This window comes from Sorghum bicolor, chromosome 9 (assembly GCF_000003195.3).
Source record: "Sorghum bicolor cultivar BTx623 chromosome 9, Sorghum_bicolor_NCBIv3, whole genome shotgun sequence".
In the NCBI taxonomy this organism is placed as follows: domain Eukaryota; kingdom Viridiplantae; phylum Streptophyta; class Magnoliopsida; order Poales; family Poaceae; genus Sorghum; species Sorghum bicolor.
In genome coordinates this window covers 4385079-4404656 of record NC_012878.2, presented here as the reverse complement: position 1 = coordinate 4404656, position 19578 = coordinate 4385079, and the positions used below count along the sequence as shown (strand labels likewise).

At 43.9% G+C, this 19578-nt stretch overlaps 3 protein-coding genes across 3 annotated transcripts; 1 reads left to right on the top strand and 2 right to left on the bottom strand.

The window, feature by feature from the left end:
- LOC8075985 (translocator protein homolog) lies at positions 5219-6478 on the bottom strand. Its single transcript, XM_002439248.2, has one exon. It carries the CDS (start codon positions 6124-6126, stop codon positions 5497-5499), a length of 630 nt encoding a protein of 209 aa, XP_002439293.1. The 5' UTR covers positions 6127-6478; the 3' UTR covers positions 5219-5496.
- Positions 6635-15375, bottom strand: LOC8069508 (phenylalanine--tRNA ligase beta subunit, cytoplasmic). The gene is made up of 19 exons (XM_002439247.2): positions 15166-15375; positions 15014-15069; positions 14792-14895; positions 13966-14095; positions 13270-13385; positions 13101-13167; positions 11716-11757; positions 11537-11578; positions 11269-11345; positions 10810-10936; positions 10549-10716; positions 10348-10473; positions 10140-10250; positions 9882-10016; positions 8572-8646; positions 7803-7910; positions 7622-7708; positions 7463-7549; positions 6635-7120 (listed from the first exon to the last, which is right to left on the bottom strand). Exons 1-19 carry the CDS (start codon positions 15221-15223, stop codon positions 7052-7054), a joined length of 1785 nt encoding a protein of 594 aa, XP_002439292.1. The 5' UTR covers positions 15224-15375; the 3' UTR covers positions 6635-7051.
- Positions 17096-18352, top strand: LOC8069507 (desiccation-related protein PCC13-62). The gene has a single exon (XM_021446790.1). The coding sequence runs from the start codon at positions 17099-17101 to the stop codon at positions 18107-18109; it is 1011 nt and encodes a 336-aa protein (XP_021302465.1). The 5' UTR covers positions 17096-17098; the 3' UTR covers positions 18110-18352.

Genomic DNA, 19578 nt, shown 5'->3' with positions numbered 1-19578 from the left:
TGCCCTTACGGGCAATTCGTGCCCAACAGCTCTCTCCTATCCTATGGTCCACATTGCGATGGCATGTGCCTTAAGGGCAAAGAAACCGCGTTCAATAATAAAGTGTTTACAGGACGGGTTGCAATTTGACCCATTGTGTGAGATCTTATTATGTACGTTCTCCTGTATGGCTGTATATAGAGTTTGATTCAGTTTGGTGGACGAGGCACAAGCGACTGACTCAGTTTATCAAGGATCGACCTAGTCGTCTAGACGCCATATATGTAAATATAGAGTGACAGCGATTCAAGGGTACAAAACACAAAACAAATCGATCTATTATTATATTTGTTTATTTTCTTCTATACCTTTTATGCATCTAGGGCCTTGTTTAGTTTCGAAAAGTGAAAAGTTTTCGGTACTGTAGCACTTTTTCGTTTGTTTGTGACAAATATTATCCGATCATAGACTAACTAAGCTCGTGATTTCCAGCTAAACTGTGTAATTAGTTTTTATTTTCGTCTATATTTAATGTTTCATGCATGTGCCATAAGATTCGATGTGACAGGGAATCTTGAAAACTTTTTGGTTTTCAGGGTGAACTAGGTTGGTAATTATGTCTTGCTGTATAATTTTCTTACAAACCAGCCACGAGACTCAATGAGATTAGAGTATTATGCGTTTGCTAGTTTATTCAAAAGTCCTGTTGATTTTCAACATCAGCAAATCCCACTATCTGGGTCGAAATTTAGTAGAAAATCGCATTTTGGATCGTCAGAGTCGTACCTGCATCGTGGTTTCGTAGGAGAACCCGGAAACCTTGGGCAGAGGATATGGGCGGGCAAGCGCGAGGACAAGGGCGGCCCCCTCTAGCATGCATGACCTTGGGCGGGGTCGTGCAGGACGACCGCGGCGGCGTCTGCGACTGCGACTGCGAGTCTCATCGTCGTGAACGAAAGGGTCAACTTGGGGCTGCTGAGTGGGGAGACGAGTGTCAGGCTCAGGACAAGCCATTCCATAAGTTGATTGAGCGTGTTCGCTTGTCCAAAAAACTATTTGATTATTTATTTTTTAAAAGAGTACTACTGAATGGTTGACAAATTAAATTAGACAGATAAACTCAAGCGAACCTTCTTTATTCTAGGGTTTTATTTAGTTCCACTCAAAGGCCAAAAACTTTTCAAGACTTCTCATCATATCAAATCTTATAGCACTTGCATGAAGCATTAAATATAGATGAAAAAATAACTAATTGTATAGTTTGCTTTTAATTTGCGAGACAAATCTTTTAAGTCTAGTTAGTCAATAATTGAACAATAATTGTCAAATACAAACGAAAGTACCATAATACCCAAAAACTTTTTACCCTAACAACTAAACAAGGCCTAACTGAAACTGTAGGAAGCCAGATTTCAATAATAAAGATCATTATCTTATCATTTGGGAATTGATGTCAAATTTGCCAATGTGGGTGAGATGGATGGATGAGCGTAAGTACACAGCTGGCCGAATTGTTCTGCTGGTGGTCTTATCAGTTTCTCAGGAATTTGAATCGCACATTAGCTAGCCTAAAAATGTTTACAAGATGATATTGCTTTGTTTGAATGTAAAATTTTGTACTCCTATGATTGTGCTTGGTTCTCCTCTTTTCAGTTGAGAGGCTAGCATGTTTCTTTGATCGGATTACGATGAAGGCTGGGGACTACGCTGTGTACTACAATGAAAACATGCAATGGAGTCATCAGTTCATGACAATATGACACTTAATTTCTTGTAGGATATCTCATATATGGATCCATTTGGATCAGCTGAACTTTTTATAAGGCGAGAGAGGGAGAGAAAGCAGCCGGGGTCTACTCACGGCTCGGTTTAATGGGCCTGGCTACCCCTAACCCGCCGTGATCCATGGCGGGGTACACAACCTGGCCTGCAGAGCTTAGTCAAAGTCCGGCCAACATTGACGGTGACCATTGACCCTAGTCCCACATGTCAGTGACTGGAACCAAGCCAACCAATCAGGAGCCACCATGTGCCATACCTAGGGAATTTTTCCTCTATCTTTTTTTTAGAAAATAATTAAAACTTAGAAATTTCATAGGAAATTCATCCTACTTGAAAAAATTATAAAACCAGTGTCCAAAATTTTCTAAAAATAAGCTCTACGTCATAGGCTTGTGCTTGAGTGCACTTGGACCTTCTGAACTTTTATTGGTGTTTTATGAATATCTATATGAAAGGTCCTTGTTTGGTTTTGGTAATTGAGTGACAACTTAGGTGGACTAATAGTGTTTATGTGAGATACACAGGAGATTAGTCCACAGGTGATTATGTGATGATGGAGGAGCTCATTGCATATGAGACATGACATGGAGTCATGTGACCAAGGTGGAGAAGATCAAGATGAGGCTTGGCTCGATGGACTGGTTGCAAGAGTGAAGGGTAAGTCGGAGGCTTTGAAGCGAGGGACCGCGTGTGACGGTGAAGCTTGAGCAAGACTTGGCGCCAATGGACCGAGGCAACGGTGAAGAGCAAGTGAGGTCAAGATCGATGAACCAATACGGTCACGTGATGATATGAAGTGGATCATATCATTTGGTGATTGGTTGGTGCATGTGTTGCATCAACATTGGAGGAGATGGAATGGAAAGCGCAAGGCAAAGGTATAACCTAGGGCATTTCCATTTCACCGGTCATAGGTGTGTAGAGAAGTTTATGACCGGATTTAGGATAGATGGCCGTACTATCAAGAGGGGCAAACTTGTTTGCATATCGGTCATCTAGTGCCACTTGAGCGATCTAACTTTGCATACGTGTTAGGATCGAGTGGCGTGGCAAGTTGAGAGGCTAACTCTTTTGGGAAATTGTTTGTGAAAATGCTAACACACATGCACATGGTGGTGTACACTTGTTGGTGTTGGCACACTTTACAAAGGAGGTGGTGTTCCTAGGGTTGAGAGAGGTGTGGGTTCGGCGGGATTCGGCGCTTTTGAGAAAAATAAGTGTATATTTTCTTTTGCGCCGGTGGGAATTTTAGTGAAGTCGCGGGAGTGTTTCTCAGTTGGAAACACTCACCGGACGCTGAGTGCGGAGGCACCGGACGCTGGCCTCAGCGTCCGGTGAGCTTGACCCTGCTAGGGTTAAGCACCGGACGCACTCTGAGAGCGTCCGGTGGTTAGCGTCCGGTGTGAGGGGTTTTTGCAACCCTCTCTGCGCACGAGTCCGGTGAGCACCGGACCGTCCGGTGCCTAGCGTCCGGTGAGGTCGCGAGTTTGACAAACTCTCTGCGCACGAGTTCGGTGAGCACCGGACCGTCCGGTGCCCATCGTCCGGTGGTGCTGTGCAGGCGCGCGTGCGAAGTAGCCGTTGGCGGCAACGGTCGACTTCAAACGGCTAGTGACACGTGGCGGTCAGCTGAGCACCGGACGCTGGGTGTTGAGCGTCCGGTGGCTCCCTGTGAGCGTCCGGTGCCCACGTGTTTTGCCCAGTGAAGGGGCAACGGCTAGTTTAGCCCTTGGGGCTATAAATAGAAGTGGTGGCCGGCCTTGGCCGGTGCTGAGCACCCTTGGAACTTAGTGTCCATGCTTGGGGAGTGCTAGTGAAGCCTCTAACTCACATATGCTTGATAGTGATCATCCGATTGTGTGAGTGAGCGATTCTAGTGCGTTGCATTGAGAGATTGCATCGAGTGGCACTAGGTGTTCGTGTTGCAAGCCGGTGGTGCTTGTTACTCTTGGAGGTTGCCACCTCCTAGACGACTTGGTGGCTTGTGACTCCGTTGAAGCACGCAAGGAGATTGTGCGGTGCTCCGGAGAAGAGATTGTGAGGGGTACGATGCTCACCCCGCGGGGATCGCGAAGAGCAACTCTAGTGGATGGCTTGTGGCTTGGAGGATCCCCATCTTGAGAGTGGATGTGCGGCACCCGCTGAGGGTTCGGCTTTGGAATGCCAATTAGCTCGTGATCCATCAAGTGGGTGTATCGCCACAACGAGGACGTAGCTTGGTGTCAACCAAGTGAACCTCGGTAAAAATCACCGTGTCAACATTGTCTACTCTTCTCGGTGGTTTGCATTCGCTATACACGAGCTTGTATTTATATTCTTATATTTGTGCTTGTGTAGTTGCTCTTGTAATTAGTTAGCTTGTGTAGCTTGCTAGTTACCTTCTTGCTTGTGTAGCTAGAAGTAGTTCCCTTGCGTGACTAATTTGGTTTGTGTAACCTTGTTAGTCACATTGCTTAGTTTGTGTAGCTAAGTAAGTTGTGCTCTCTAATTTGGCATTAGTTGCCTTGTTATTGAGCTTGCTAGTGAGCTTAGGCTTTGTGCGCTTTGCCTCACTAGTTTGTGTAGGAGCTCCCTCGGTTTGCAAAGTACTAGTTGCATAGGTTTGTGTGACCTTGCTCCTAGAATTGGTTAGGTGAGCTCTTGCTAAGGTAGCACCTTGCTTGCTTGTTTAGGATCTTTTCAAGGTGCTAGAGAACTTAGATAGAGGGGTGTAGTCTTGGCTAGACCGATAGTTTTAATTCCGCATTTGTTTCGGTTAGCCGGCGTAATAATTTTTAGAAAGGACTATTCATCCCCCCTCTAGTCCGCCATCTCGACCCTTCACTATAGAGCTAGGTTGCTTACCATGACCATTGTCTCCTTTAATAGCCCGGAGAAGCACTAGCCTTAGGAGGACAAAGATGACCTGTCTACACTGAGGAGCTCAAAGATGACCTGTCTACAGGCGTGACATTTCACCCAACATAGAATTCTATTTAGGGCACTCCCAATGTAGAAACCATCATAGTTTCTATAGACATTAATTATAGTACCACCTAAGCATTTTACTGATGGGTAGTTATTGGGGAGAGAGAGCAAAAATTATAGAAACTGGGTGTAACTTAGAAACTATATCTACGCGAGATCCAAGACATGAAGTGATATGATTGGTTGAGAATAGAGAGAGAATAAATGTGATTGGATAACAAATTATTGTATGGAAATTATCCATTGAAACCATAGTTTCTATATATAGTGTCTATAGAAATTAATAGGTATAGAAACTACATGTGATTCCTTAGGCATGCAAATTATAAGACCGGCACTTACTACAATGAAATATGATAGGTTGGCATTGCATGAAGCCTATACCTTGATGCAACCTTACTTTTGCACAACCACTATGGGCGGACCCAACGTATTTTGTTGCGCTGATAGATCGAATGGCTTGGCTTGTCATCAGCAGCATACATCCATCTCCCTCCAAATATATTTGTATATATACACATCACAATCGTAACGCACACAAGAGCAGTAAACCAAGGAAACAAAGGATATGTAATGTTCACACACCACACGGCAAGAGTAGTACGTACATGTGTAGTAGGGAGCAAGTCGCTACAAAGCGTCATACGGTATACAGAACGTATCACACCAAAACACTGTGCACTCGCGAGAAAGAAGAAGAAGAAGAAGAAGAAGAAGAAGAAGAGTGTGGTACGGAGGCCCTGCTGCATGCACAAAGGTGGGGAGAGCTCAGAGCATCTTGTAGTTGACGACGGCGAGGATGACGGCCCATGCGACGGCGGGCTTGGCGAGGTCGCCAGCGACGGGGTTAACGGCGCCGAACCCGCGCGCGCACGCCACGGCGGCCGCGGCCATGGCGGCGCAGCAGGCGAGTCCGGCGCGCGGCGCCGCGGCGTGGCCCTGGCCCAGCACGAGCGGCGCCCACGCCAGGGCCGCGCCCAGCTGCGCGGCGTAGGGGAGCAGCGTGGCGGCCGGCCGCGCGTGCACCCCGCCCTCCGCCCACGCCATCCACGCCGCCAGCGCCAGCACCGCCTCCGACGCCACCGACCCCGCACGCACCATCGCCACCGTCGTCGTCGACGCCGAAGGCGGCGAGGACGAGGAGTGCCCGCCGCCCGCGGCGAAGAAGAAGGACAGCGCCGTCAGCGCCGCCGAGAGGGATACCGCGGCGGCGAGCGAGCGGAGCCCTCGCCTGCTGCTGCTGCTGCTGCTGCTGCTGACGCGGCCGCCACCGCCACCGCCACCGCCACCGCCGGGCTTCTTGTTAGGACCCGAGACCGCCGCGGCGTCACTGCCGCCGCCGTCGTTCCTGCTTGTGGCCACGCGGTGGGTCATGCCTTCGTGCGCGGCGGCCGCCATGGCTGAAACGATTCCGGTGAGAGTGGTGAGGTTTTCTTGGTGGCGCGCGCGATGATCGTCGATCGAGTTCGAGGTCGATCGATCTCTCAGACGGGAGAGGTCGCCGGAGGATCGTCGCGAGACGCGTTCTAAATACGAGCGAGGCTTGCTCGCGTGTGGACACGTGTGGCGGGAAGGTGACACGTGTCAGAGGGAGGTCTTTAAACTATGGAGCTTCCATGCCAGGTGACTGGGCTCTGGAGTCTGGAGTGATGAGAGGGAGCTTCTGGAGCTGGAGGTGACTAGGACCAACAGAGACGGCTGCTGTCCTGCTCGAAGCCCAGCCGGCCAATTGGAGGAAATAATAGACATTTAAATTTGAGTTTGCATTAATTAAATTAAATTCGATAAAAAAAAAACTAATTTGATGTTGTGCATGCACGGGTATTTTCCATAAAACTTGGTCAAAGTCAGACAAAATGTTTTACCATCAAAACGAATAAAACAAAAATGACTTTAGAAGGGAGAGTAGACTATCATCAAAAGTTCAAAACTTAAGGAGACATTACAGCTCTGAAATTCTGAGGCTGCTTTACATCATGGTGATCTCATGTAGAGGTGTAAAGAGTTGGAAAAATAACTTTGGACACCCAATGGTTTACAAAAGGATAAGGTACACTTTTCATAGAAAAAAGTTGGGCAGGAATGAGCTCTTACAATGGAAATATAGTGAAAATAGTCACTAACACAAAAATTAGGCAGGGTATTTGCTGTATCCTTGTACCATTTTTCCCATAGCAAAATCCAATGCAATTGAGAAGGACGTTGAGACACTCCAGTTTGGGTAATATGCACTTCTTGTTGGTACCCCATCCATGTTTACTGAACGAAACCAATATGTGGCAGGTATCAGCTTCAAACATTCCTCTGTTTCAAGTTGACGGCACTACAACAGTGCTTCGAGGTCCATCTCAACGAAAGTGCAGGGATCCGGAATGCCAAATTTCCTTAGCACCTGCAAGAAACACAGATTTAAGACTTGGCACTCAAGGAATAGTGCTATTAAATTTCGCAAAACAAATCACAACGTGTATCCATGTTATGGTTTTCTTATTCTCAGATAATATCATTTGTGTTCCTAAGTTCTTATTTCTGCCAGTACCATCTCTTAGTATAAATCAAATATGGAATTGGAGTAGCTCATAATTCAAGCATATAATTATATAAGATTTTGCTACCTAACAAAAAGAAATATATAATATGGTACTAACTTTGTTCATTAAATAGGGCAGCTAAACTACTGGTACTTAAGCAGCACAGGTTGTAACTGCATTCAAAAGCAAGGCAGAGTAAGTACCTCAGCATGGACAATTCCTAAGTAGCCAACTTGCTTGCCATCACTTGTAACAATTTTGCATTGTCTTTTAGGGAAGAACTCAGGTTCCTAAAGAAATGAAATCAGTATATAAATGTTGACAACAGCAAATTAAAAGACAATTTATGAAGTTACGCTTACATCTGTAGGTACATAGTAATTCTCGCCAAAGTTGACGTGCGGAGCTCTGACAACTTTGACAATACTATCCACCAATCCCATGATTTCCTGGACAATGTAAACAAGTTAGCATAGGCCTACATAGAAGCTATGTAAATACATGCCTATGCAGATGTTATTTCCTTAAGTGTATATGGTATACCTCAAATCCAGAAACCCTATTGCAGTACAAAGCTGCAAGCCTGCGATTATTAGAGGCACCAACATCACGTGACGAGTCCAGCATCACAACATCACCAACTTCAAAAATCTACAACGGTAAATATTTGAAAGATCAAATCATGGGAACATTTCCATCTACAAGGAACATCGTAACCATATGGCAACAGTAACTGTTTGGGCATATCCAACACTAGAAGGTGTACTAAAAGCTCTTCCATTTAAAATTGATTATGTATTGATAAATCAAAGTCAACATGGGTAAAAATGAAACTAGATAGTTACTTTCTCTAATCCCAAAATCCATCAGAACATTGACACATGGTCTCCAATGACAGTTTGACAGGTAATATTCTTAACATGTTGTTCCAAACAGAAAGAGCTATATATTGTAAAAAGAATTTTTATAACTAATTTAGCAACATAAAGCTTATGTTACCAATCTACTTGATTTTTCAGATATTCATCGTCTATGTTTAAAAGGTTTGGTCAAGAAATCCTAAATGGGCTTTATACTATGGTTGAAATGTAGTATTTGAAAGAGAGTACTATCATGCAATCACAATTAAGTTCAAAGGGAAAGGAAAATAACATGCAAAAATGACACTACTGACAGCAAGAGAAATTTCAAGTTTTTTTCTGGTTTCTCCTTTAGTTAGTTGGCATTTTATGTGTGACACAACATTCCATAGACTCCTTATCACTTACGGAGTATATAGCAAATATAAATATTGCTTCTTTTCAAAAAGTACCTTTATAGGTCTTGGATGGTCTATATTATGTTTCAGTGTTTTCAATAAACACGACATCAGACTAGTTCTAACAACCTGCAAGATAACAAGGAAAAAATGATTATAACAAACCAACAAGATAACAAGTAAAATAATGATTATAGCAAATGAATGACATTGTAGAACAATGTTTATTTCCTTGTGAATCAAATATGGAGAGAAAGCATGAGTTGTCAGTAGGTGGACAATTGGTCAGACCAAATCAATGGGTTTGGTTCATCGGTTTCCCACAAATTTCAGGTATCAAAAACTGGGTACTGATTGGTTCATAAAAATTATCAAGATGAAGCAAATTTGGTCTCAGTTAGTTTGGTGCGGCTCAGCCATGACTGCACTAACCAAGCTAGCAATACACGCATCGAAAAAGAAATCACAGAATCACCTATGTAATATAATGGTAGATCTTGTAAGTGAACACAAATGAGCATGATGAAACACAGATCAACGAAGGATGAAGCATAAATCATCTGCATCAGCTAGGTTTGACATCGGGTGGCTGCCTCGGCCAGCGGCAGCTAGACGTTATCACTGGCTTGGTACTCAGGGGCTGGGGAGGAGGGAGGTCGACAACCGTCACTGCAGCTCAGAGGGAAACCTCGTACCTCATCTCTCTGGTCAGCCGCCTATCAACAGCTCTACATATGTGAGAGAAGGCGCAGGACACAGGCAGAAGGTGGACCCACTGAGGCACTACAAAGTGGTCGAGTCAGGAGGAGGGGGGCATAGCCGTGCAGGTGCCTCTGACTCGTCGCTATGTGCCACAATGCTAGAGAGGACGAGTGGGGTGTTGTGGGTGACCAGGAGGAAGTGGACGGAATGGGGGCAGCTGGTGAGGAATCAGAGTAGATATCTCTTATATAGAGAGGGTTGGGAAGGGTTCCTGGGCTAGGCCGAATGTATTACTCAGCTTGTCCCTCGTTGCCTGTGTAGAACATCCAAAACTAAAATGAAAGATAAGGCTGAGAAGTCAGATAAGGAGGAACAGTCAAAAGTTAAATAGGGTTACAAGAATGTGCGGCTAATTACACCTTAGAAGTCGTAGAATAACAGAAAATGCAGAATCATGATACAACAGCAAGATGCATCAGTAAATAAACGCAGGAAAGATGATTATCCTGCAATTAGTTTATGAATTAACTTTTTTTGTTTTACAAGGCATAAAAAATTTAAACTATTCTTTGCACTATAGTCAATTGAGAGCACATAGGAGAGCTGACTGATGACTGCACCCAGCACCAGGGTGAGTGACGATTTTATCAGGGAAAATTTACCTCGAATTCAGAAGTGCGAGGGTTTGCGATAATGACTGCTTTACTTTTATCATCTGCTCTGTTTAACATGTCAAAGTTTTCTTCGTGTGAAGACAAGATAAATGTGAGCACCTCCATGTAACCAGCTCTTGCAACCTGGATATAAAGGATTTTTCTGTAAAGCTCAACTGATGAACAGATAAATACACAAGAAAAAGAAACGCAATGACATCAAATATCAGCAAGATGCCACAAAGACATATCGAATACCTAAAGTACCTCGGCACGAATTTTATCTGAGAACCTGTTTAATGGTTGTCTTCCTCCTATTGTCATACACTTTGGCTTTGATTTTGGCACATTGTTGAATCCATAAGCTATAGCAACGTCCTTTTGTCGAAGCCAAACAGAAATTAAACCAGTTAACAATGACAGCAAACAAATACCTATAAAAACAGTTCAAACAGCTAGATAATAACAGATATACCTCCGACAAATCCCGGGCATGCAGAATATCACTTCTTGTTGGAGGAACAGACACTGAAATGCGAGGCTCCCCCTTCAATGAGTGACTTTCAGCTTGCAGTTGCATTTTATTCAAAAGACAGACAACCTACACTTTCAGATGCACAGTTATTAATCCAGATTGAAAACATCCTTGCTAAAACTTTCAGGAACTTGCAGGTACCTGTTTTTCGTCCTGGGAGATGCCAATAGGCCCAAGAATGTCAGATAATGAAACATCCATTTTGTAACATGAAAGATCGGGGTAAACTGTTTTCCTGCCATCAGGATGTACCACTTCAACAGGTTCCACTTCAAATTTAGTCTCACAATACTCAGAGAACATGGTAACCTAGAAATATAAGTAACAAGTGCCTCAATAAAATAAGTTTAAACTTCTTAAATTAGAGGACATGTTCCCATCTAAATACAGCATAGCACCCACCATTGTATTCAGAACTATATTTGCTTTGGTAAGGTCAGTAGCTGTACATTCAATAAAGACATTCCTTGTTGCAAGGGTGATAGCTGAATGTGCACCATTGATGATAGGAGGTAATGATAATACAGTCCTGCAAAGTATTGCAATGTCAACTGTGCAGCAACACCAGTATTAACAGTTTCTATATCATAGGCGTTAAAGAAAGCAAGGCACTCATGACGGAACATGGGCCACTTTATCAGTAAAATGAATATATTTAAGAGAACAGCTTTTCCTTGAAAAATCAACAATGTTTTTTGAAGTTTAACTAGATAGACAAATTTCCAGAGAGCTGTGCCAACAGATTCTTTCAATTTAATCATTGTTTTCCTCTCTAGTAATTATTAGTCTTTTCGAAAAGATCATAGGACTTGAAAGAATGAGGTCAAGAAATGAAATGATAAGAGCATGTCATCGTTTTACCTGTTGCTATCATAGATAACTGGGTACACGGGAGAATTCTCAATTATATGCAAGAACTTCTTCAGTTTCATGTCTGACTGCCACAAAGCAATAGATGTCAGTAATAAAAAATTAAAAATATAGGCACAGAGCACCTAAAAGAATAGTATTAAGATCTAGGACCTATGATATTAAGCGTAAAACTTGAAAAAGTTAACAGTTTCCATCCGGACACATGGCCCAATTTAGTGCACAATGACACAACAAACACTCTGATCTAGCTACTTACTTTATAGAATTCCATCAGTTTATCAGCTCTGAAGCTTTTCTCCTGAATCATACAAAAGTTAGAACAGTGAGTCCAAAAATGCTGCCTTCTCAGCAACTTACTAAAAATTGTAATGATGATCAGAAAACGAGTAATATAACATAAAAATCATCTGATTGAACTAAATCAATTACTTTTACCTGCTTTAATGGAACAAAGTTGATTTCATGTGGTGGTAGAGCCTAGGGAGAGAAAAAAAAATCAAATGTCAGATATAAAGGATGAGAGAAACCACCAGTGGTATTTATATAGCCACATGTCAGCAATGGTTATATCTTTGGTTAACAAAAAAATGTTATACTTAATAGGCTGTTCATATATGCATGGTACAAGATATAACATAGTCAACCAATTCCTAAGAAATCTATCTTCTCCGCCAAAAATATTGATGTTAAATAAAATATTCAGCTGTATGCTAGTTATAAAGCCGCAAATCGTAAGTTAAAACTGTTTAAGGTTCCTCCATGCTAGAAGCTAAATAATAGTTGGTTTGGATATTCAGACTGCAGTATACACCAATGGTTATTACTTTTCCTAGTCAAAAGGTTATCAAAATAACAATTTCTTATCACTTTTAAGGGAAAAATTAGTTAATACTTTCATGTATACATGCTGTCATGCATTCTGAACAAATATAAATTCAAAAGCATAGGGAGTAGTGCTTAAACTTCCTCCAAATTGTCTTCTCGGTAAGCTGGCCAAGATGAGTTTTCTATTATCCATACAAAAGGGCTTGAAGCCGACTATTGATTAAAATTCTAAGAAAATACACGTTTTTGGCTAGTGGAACTAAAACTCAGATTCCATGGCCATAAATGCTTCCTGAAGCCCCACTGTAGACAAATTAACTGGGGCACTATCTCACTGATCCACTCCCCAATGAGCAATCTGCCCCAACAAGGCAGCAAAATAAGGACTTCGTAGATGAAGCAAGACTCCAATCTCATCCTAAACTGGATCCGATCACTTCCCTAACTCTCTTCCCTGTCCTCCCTGAGAAGAGCTTGTTTAGTTTCCTTCTCCATTTGTTCTCGCTTTAGCTTCGCCCTTTTGTTCAGTATATTTGTGCCTCTATTATTTTAATGAAATTTGCAGTAGGAGCCTCCCCTGCTGTATTTTATTTCAAAAAAAAAAAGCAGCAAAACAAAATAAGATCTGATTGATTTAGGCTTTAGAGAGACCTTATGACCATAAGGTATCATGTTAACTGTGACTGTTGAAAACAGGATTGGCTCTTTTCTGCAACTAAGATCATAGAACACATTACAGTCCACGATTTACTCTAAAACTCCCTTGATAGTGCAGTTAGTTCCCTTGATAGTGCAAGGCCGCAAGCACATATCATGAGACATAATTGTTTGCCCCATTAAAAGGGGGAAAATTGGATGCACCAAAAAACCATGGAACACATAAACCTAGGAACAGTGTGCATGTCCATGACAGAGATTGCCATGAACGCAGGACAAATAAGATAATACCCAAGATTGAGCTACAATAGCTCATTGCAGCACTGTGATAATTTTACCTCATATGAGAAGGGTCCTCGCAGAGTGTCTAGATCATGGGTGCCAATAGCAACAAGAGTTCTCTTCCTGTTATCCATCATGTAGTAGTCTGAGTTAATTAATCATTGTATTGAATACAATCTTGATATCAAAACAATGAAAAGCAAAAGGCAATAAGATAAGCTATACCGGCAGATATTTTGGTGGAGTTTGTCTTGAAGATCAATGAAGCTGTTGTATCTTGCTTCGTCAAAAGTTACCCCTCTTAGAACAGCACAAACTACATATGGTCTAATTTTTGAAGTCTGAAAAAAAATCAAATCAAAGCTTACATAGGAAGAAAACAAGAACATGAATAATACCAATCTGGTTCTGGAGAATACGATCAGCGTCAACATTAGCAAATACAGCACTAATCCATTAATACATAGATTCTAGAATTAGTAGTAACAGGTTAATTTCAAAATCATGAATAGGTTGATGTCTTGTAATTTTAGCGCCAGCTTCAAGCTATAATCGTTTTCAGGACAATAATAAAACATTACAAAGAGCATGCACCAAAAAAATATATAAATATTTAATGGCATAGAAAATGCAAGTCGGGTATTGCTTCTTTTTTCCCTTAAAAATGGAAGTCTCACAGATCATTTCTCCATTACTCCTGAGACATAACATTCCATATTCGAAAATCCAAAAAGAATCGACTGGTTCAAGAGTGTTCAAGTGCATTGACAAGTTACAACATACACCAAACAGTGCTTCTGTACAATTTTCTCTACAGCTACCCATAATGCACTACATAGAAATGGAAAACTGAAGAAATCTAGTTTTTTCTTCTAAGATATTATTTGAAAGGCACTGTGAATCCAAAGAACATGAACCTACCTCTGGTTTAACATGCATCTGAAGAATTGAACCACGAGGGATGGATGAAACTTGGAATACAGGGCTTGGTTCAGTCCCCGTGAAAACACGAAGAGCTCTTGCTAACCCTTCAAGACATAGCAAATCATATCTGCATACATTGGCATTTGGCAATGAGCATTAAACACATGAAGCATGAGATCTCAATGTGCACTTTGAAACTAAGAGTTCATTCACCAACACAAGGTAACAGTTCAGGAAGTGAAAGATCAGTGAAGAATGAGGTGAAGGTGACTGGTAGAAAATTCCAGACAAGAGACTCTCTGTGTAGATGGAAGTTCCACCCATGCAAACTGGCATGCTGAATGCAATGTGATTTACTGAAGTTCAACTATTTTAACTCCAAATTCAACTCAACTTTATACTATGTGCAGGTCCTTATACAACATTAAGCTTATTGGACTAGATTGCAAACTCAAGGAAACAACAAATCATCAGAAACAGAGCAAAACAAAAAATGGTTCATATTTAGCTCACTACATCGATAAAACTTACTGCTTACTAAAATCCACATGAACCAAACAACTTGAACTAAAGAACAGACCAACAGTGCAGCAAAATTAGCTACCAAATAGATACCTCATGATGTTTGCTTACATCCAAACACGGCAAAAACAACTTGCTTCATATTCTTAGCTGGGTTGTTTTAGGAGTCTCAAATTGCATTACACATGTTCAATTGGTACACAAGAATGGTGTAATTGGGCCAATATTTATGTTCGGTTACCATAATCCTGGATACACAGTACACCATCAATTCAATTGACGGAAAACCAAACGGGCTGACCTGTTGGCGGCGACCTCTATCTTGTAGATGACCTCGTCATCGTCGTCCACCTCGCCGTCGTCCTCGAGGTGCTTCTCCTTCCTGATAATAGCCTTCTCCGTCGTCTGTTTCACACGCACCCCCAAAAACCCTCAAAATTCAGACAACGCCACTCCCACCAGCCACCAGCATAGCGGACGGGGAGGAGGGAGGGGGAGGGGAATGGCGGAGAGATATGCTCACCACATCGTCCAGCTCGATGCCGAACTCGAAGCAGAGCGCCTCGAACTCCTCCTGCGCTGGAGAGCAACCAGTAGGATTGGTTACGACGAGCTGTCGCGGAGGGGAAGAGAGCTGGGGTTTTGGGGGAACTGAGCAGAGGAAGTCGAACTTACTGTAGGTCCGACCCAGGGCCGCGAAGAGACGGTCCCGGCCGACGCTCACCGTCGGCATCGCGGCTGCGGCGGAGGAGACGGTCTGGGAGGCGGCGCGCGGCGACAGGAGGAAGAACCTAGCGGCGAGTCCGGGGCTCCGGAGCGGCGACGGCGGCGGCGGCGGAGGGGTGGATGGATGCTGATGCTGGTGCTGGTGCCTTCGATGATGGGTCCAGGTCCAGCAGCTAAAGGCCCAAACTTGACTTGGTATGCACGGCAACGACGACTCTAGTGGATTGGGTCAGCAATGGATTTAGGCCCAGTACTGTTGAGGTGCATTGCTCTTCACGTGATTTTTGTTTTTTTTTTTTTTGCCCCCGAAACACTATTGAAGAAAACGTCCTGGCCAAGTCACTAACTGCCCCCAATTGCCTCATTACAATTCGTTTAAAATAGATAGAGAAAGTAGTTTAATCAAAATTTACACAAAGACAAGATCAAATCAAATACAATAAGTAAAGGGAGTAATGTTGAGTTGAAGGGAATCATGATCCATATAAACATCAATATAGGCTTTCACATCATACGCAGGAGAGACTTGGGCCTGTTTGGTAGGGCTCCTCTTCGACTTTGGTTCTGGCTCCTCCAGAGGAGTCCTGTCAAATATTTTTCTGAAGAAGTCGTTTTAAACTAAAAGGCAGAGGAGCCTCTCATGAGGAGCCCTGCCAAACAGGCTTTTTGGTTAGCCCTTTAGCTCTTGTTGCCCTTTAGCTCTCGTTGCCTCTCTTTCTTCACTCCACCATCCAACTTGACATCGTTTGAGTACATAGGTGAAAGCCCTTTAGACCCCCCCTCCCCCTCTAAACATTTGTGCTTAGAGCATTTTGCAAGATTTTTTTTGTTCATCTCCCTAGAACTAAAATTTTGGTTTGTGTGATAAAAACACCCTCCAATATTCAACATCCTAGGTTTGATGCTATCCTAAATTATCCTCTCTCAAATTTGAAACATCACTCTGAGCACAGCGGTAGGGTAAATGTCGAAGAAGATAACATATTTATAGAGGATTCTTGGTTAGAATGTACTCTATGTAAGGATTTACAAAAATTAAGTTTAGAGAAAACCCTTTGGAGACACTCTTAGTAAATCTCCAGTCTCATGTGACTTCGCACATATTTATCAACTGTTTCTCCCTGATTTTATTCAGTAACATGTGATTCATCTCTGGTTTTGATTTCTTTTAGCAACCAATTATTAAAAAATGTTAAAAATAAAAAAGTTTCTAACTACTCATTTGGATCACTTTGAATAATTAAACCTTTGCCCAAGCAATAATGCAATTCCTAAGGTGCATTTTTTGTTATAATATTCAAAGTTTGACCAAATATATAGATAAAAAATATTAATACTTAAGACACATAATAAGTACAATACGAAACCAAGGCCTGATATAGAGAACTAGCACTTGCAATTCCCGCGGTTTCATTAACTTGCTGCTGCCCAAATGTGTATAAGCATAAAATCATCCCAAGTCACACACCAAGGGAATTAAAACGAAAATGGTATGGTGCTTGGTTGCAAGTTTTCAACTAAACACCACTGTGTTACTCTATTATATTTGATGCTCTTTTTTTGAAAGATCGGTACTATGATGAAATTTTTGTAGATTCTCTCATATGTGGAGCATGTCGTTTGTCTGAAAAGTTATGTCTGAAAGTATTATTCGTTGATTTATTATGAGATAAAAATACGGGTTCGTGGTTCAATTCAACCTAACCATCTCCACCCAAGCATGCATTTCATGGCCTCCCAGAACGCAATCTACCCCCACTTCTCTCCTAATTCCACACTAACTAAAATTAACTAACTACCACCTCACAGGTGACATGCCCACACTACAAATTAATGATCCACTCTACCCTACCCAGCAGGCAGCAGCGAAGACGAAACCGCCATGGCGCGCGCGCGCGACGCCGCCGCCCTCCACCGCCTCCTCCTGGTCCTGGCAGCGGGCGCACTCCTGCTTCTCGCCGTGGTGTCTCAGGCCACCGTGGTTCCGCCGCCGAGCGTTCCGACGTCCGCCCCCGAGGACCCGCGGTGCCGCGCGACGGCGCCACGGCGGGGCGCGCTGGCGGTGTACCCGAGCGACATGGAGCAGCTGCAGTTCCTGCTGAACGCCAAGTTCGTGGAGGCGGAGTGGTTCCTGCACGCGGCGCTGGGCCGCGGCGTGGACTTCCTGGACCGCAACCTCTCCGGCGGCGGGCCACGGCCGTCGGGGGCGAGGAAAGCCGACCTCGACTTCCGCACCACCGAGGTCGCCGCCGAGCTCGGGTACCAGGAGGTAGGCCACATCCGCGCCATCAGGGAGGCCGTGGGCGGGTTCCCGCGCCCGCCCATCGACCTCGCCCCCGACCGCTTCGCCATGGTGATGGACGACGCCATGGGCGTCCGCCTCGACCCGCCGTTCGACGCGTACGCGGCGCCCGTCAACTTCCTCCTCGCCTCCTACGTGTTCCCGCACGTCACCGCCGCCGCCGCCATGGGCATCGGCCCCACCCTGATGGGGTACGCCTCCAAGCGCCTCCAGGCCAGCATCCTGGCCGTGGAGGCCGGGCAGGACGCGGTGATCCGGCTGCTGCTGTACCAGCGCGCCGACGAGCTCGTCCCGCCGTACCAGGGCCACACCGTCGCCGACTTCACGCGGCGGATCTCCGACTGGCGCAACCGGATGTCCGGGTGTGGGGATAAGGACGAAGGGGTCAAGGTGCTGGACCGGAAGCAGGGCGCGGAGCGGCGCACCATCAGTAACATCCTCGGCGCCGGCGAGGACTCGCTCGGGTTCCAGCGCACGCCCGCCGAGGTGCTCCGCATCCTCTACGGCTCCCGCAACGAGCAGATCCCCGGTGGGTTCCTCCCCAGGGGTGCCAATGGCACCATCGCCAGAGGCTTCTTCCAGCTCGCATAGATCATATAGTGTTTGTGTACTACGTAGTATCTTGGAGACAAGACAAGCTGATAGTAACTTCCAGCTTACAAGTTCCAAGAACTGAACTGTCAAATTGGGATGATGGCTGACTTAAAAATCAATTTCAACAAGAGTGAAATCTTGATGATTAATGATGAGGAATGCTGGTGTCAAATACTACTGAACTGTCATTGTGATCCTCCTGGTCTGATGGTCCTGAGCGATTGAGAGCCTCTGTCAGCATGTCTCTGTTTGCTATTGCATGCTCGCTGATATCCTCCTGCCCTTGGTAGTTGGTACAGCACCACTATATTGCTTCTTGAATCACCTTGTCAAATGTGAAGCTGGTATCTGTAGGGTTTCCAGGGAGCTGTCTTCCGGGACAGAGGCCACGAGGTGAGCAGAGTACCTGGATAAGGTGGTGGCAACCTCCTGCCTGAGTTTACCATATGGCGAGAGTTCAGGTTGATGCAGGAGTTGGCCCAGTTTCAGAGTAGTTGGTCGCGATGTGCCATATCAGCATGGTGACATTTTTTTTTCTCAGCCAAATCTGCTAATCATTCAGCAGTATTTTTCTCTCATAACAAATCAGCCAAAGATACTTTATGATGTGGCTTTATCAACCAAACGAACAAGATGTGCAAGAAGGAGTTGGCTGCTGTGCTGGTTTGGTTGGGCCTGGGCGAGGGAGGCCAGCTTGGGAGAGTGGATCATCTGTAGTGTGGGCTGGTCTCCTGTGAGGTGGCAGTTAGTTAATTTTAGTTAGTGTGCATGGTTGTTCCTAAAAAAAAGGAAAAAAAAGTTAGTGGGCATGGTTTAGGAGGGGAGTGGGGGTAGATTGCGTTCAGCCAGGCCATGAAATGCTTGTGCGGAGATGGTTAAGTTGAACCGTAGATGAAAAGGGTCCACGTTTCATCAAATCGATCTTTCAAAAAAAACAAAAAATCATCAAACCTAAGACAGTAACAGAGTGGTGTTTAGTAACACTTGATGTGACTTGGGAGGATTTACGCTTATTATGCACACGTTTTGCAAAATGGTGCTAAGTGCTAGTTGTCTGGACCATGCCTAAGAGCATTTCCAACAACTTGGTATTTCAACATGTTATCCTACTAAATTTGCTAAAAGCATAAAAATCATCCTCCAACAACTCCTTATCTCAACTTGTTAAATTTTCCAAGTTGCTACCCAAAGGTTTCTATTGCCGAGATTTGTCAAGTTGCTATCCCAAGTTGCTATCCCGAGCGCAACTTGTTGGAGACACATATTCTTTTACCAAGTGAGCGGGTCCCATCTGTCATCCTTTATTTTTACCAGGTGAGAATAGCAACTTATTGGAGACATACCTTTTTTTCTTTTGCTAAACAAATTAGCAACTTGCTATAACTCAAGATTTGACAAGTGAATTTTACCAAGTTGTTGGAGATGCTCTTAGTCCTTTTTGTAAACCTTTCTTGATCCTGGTAGGA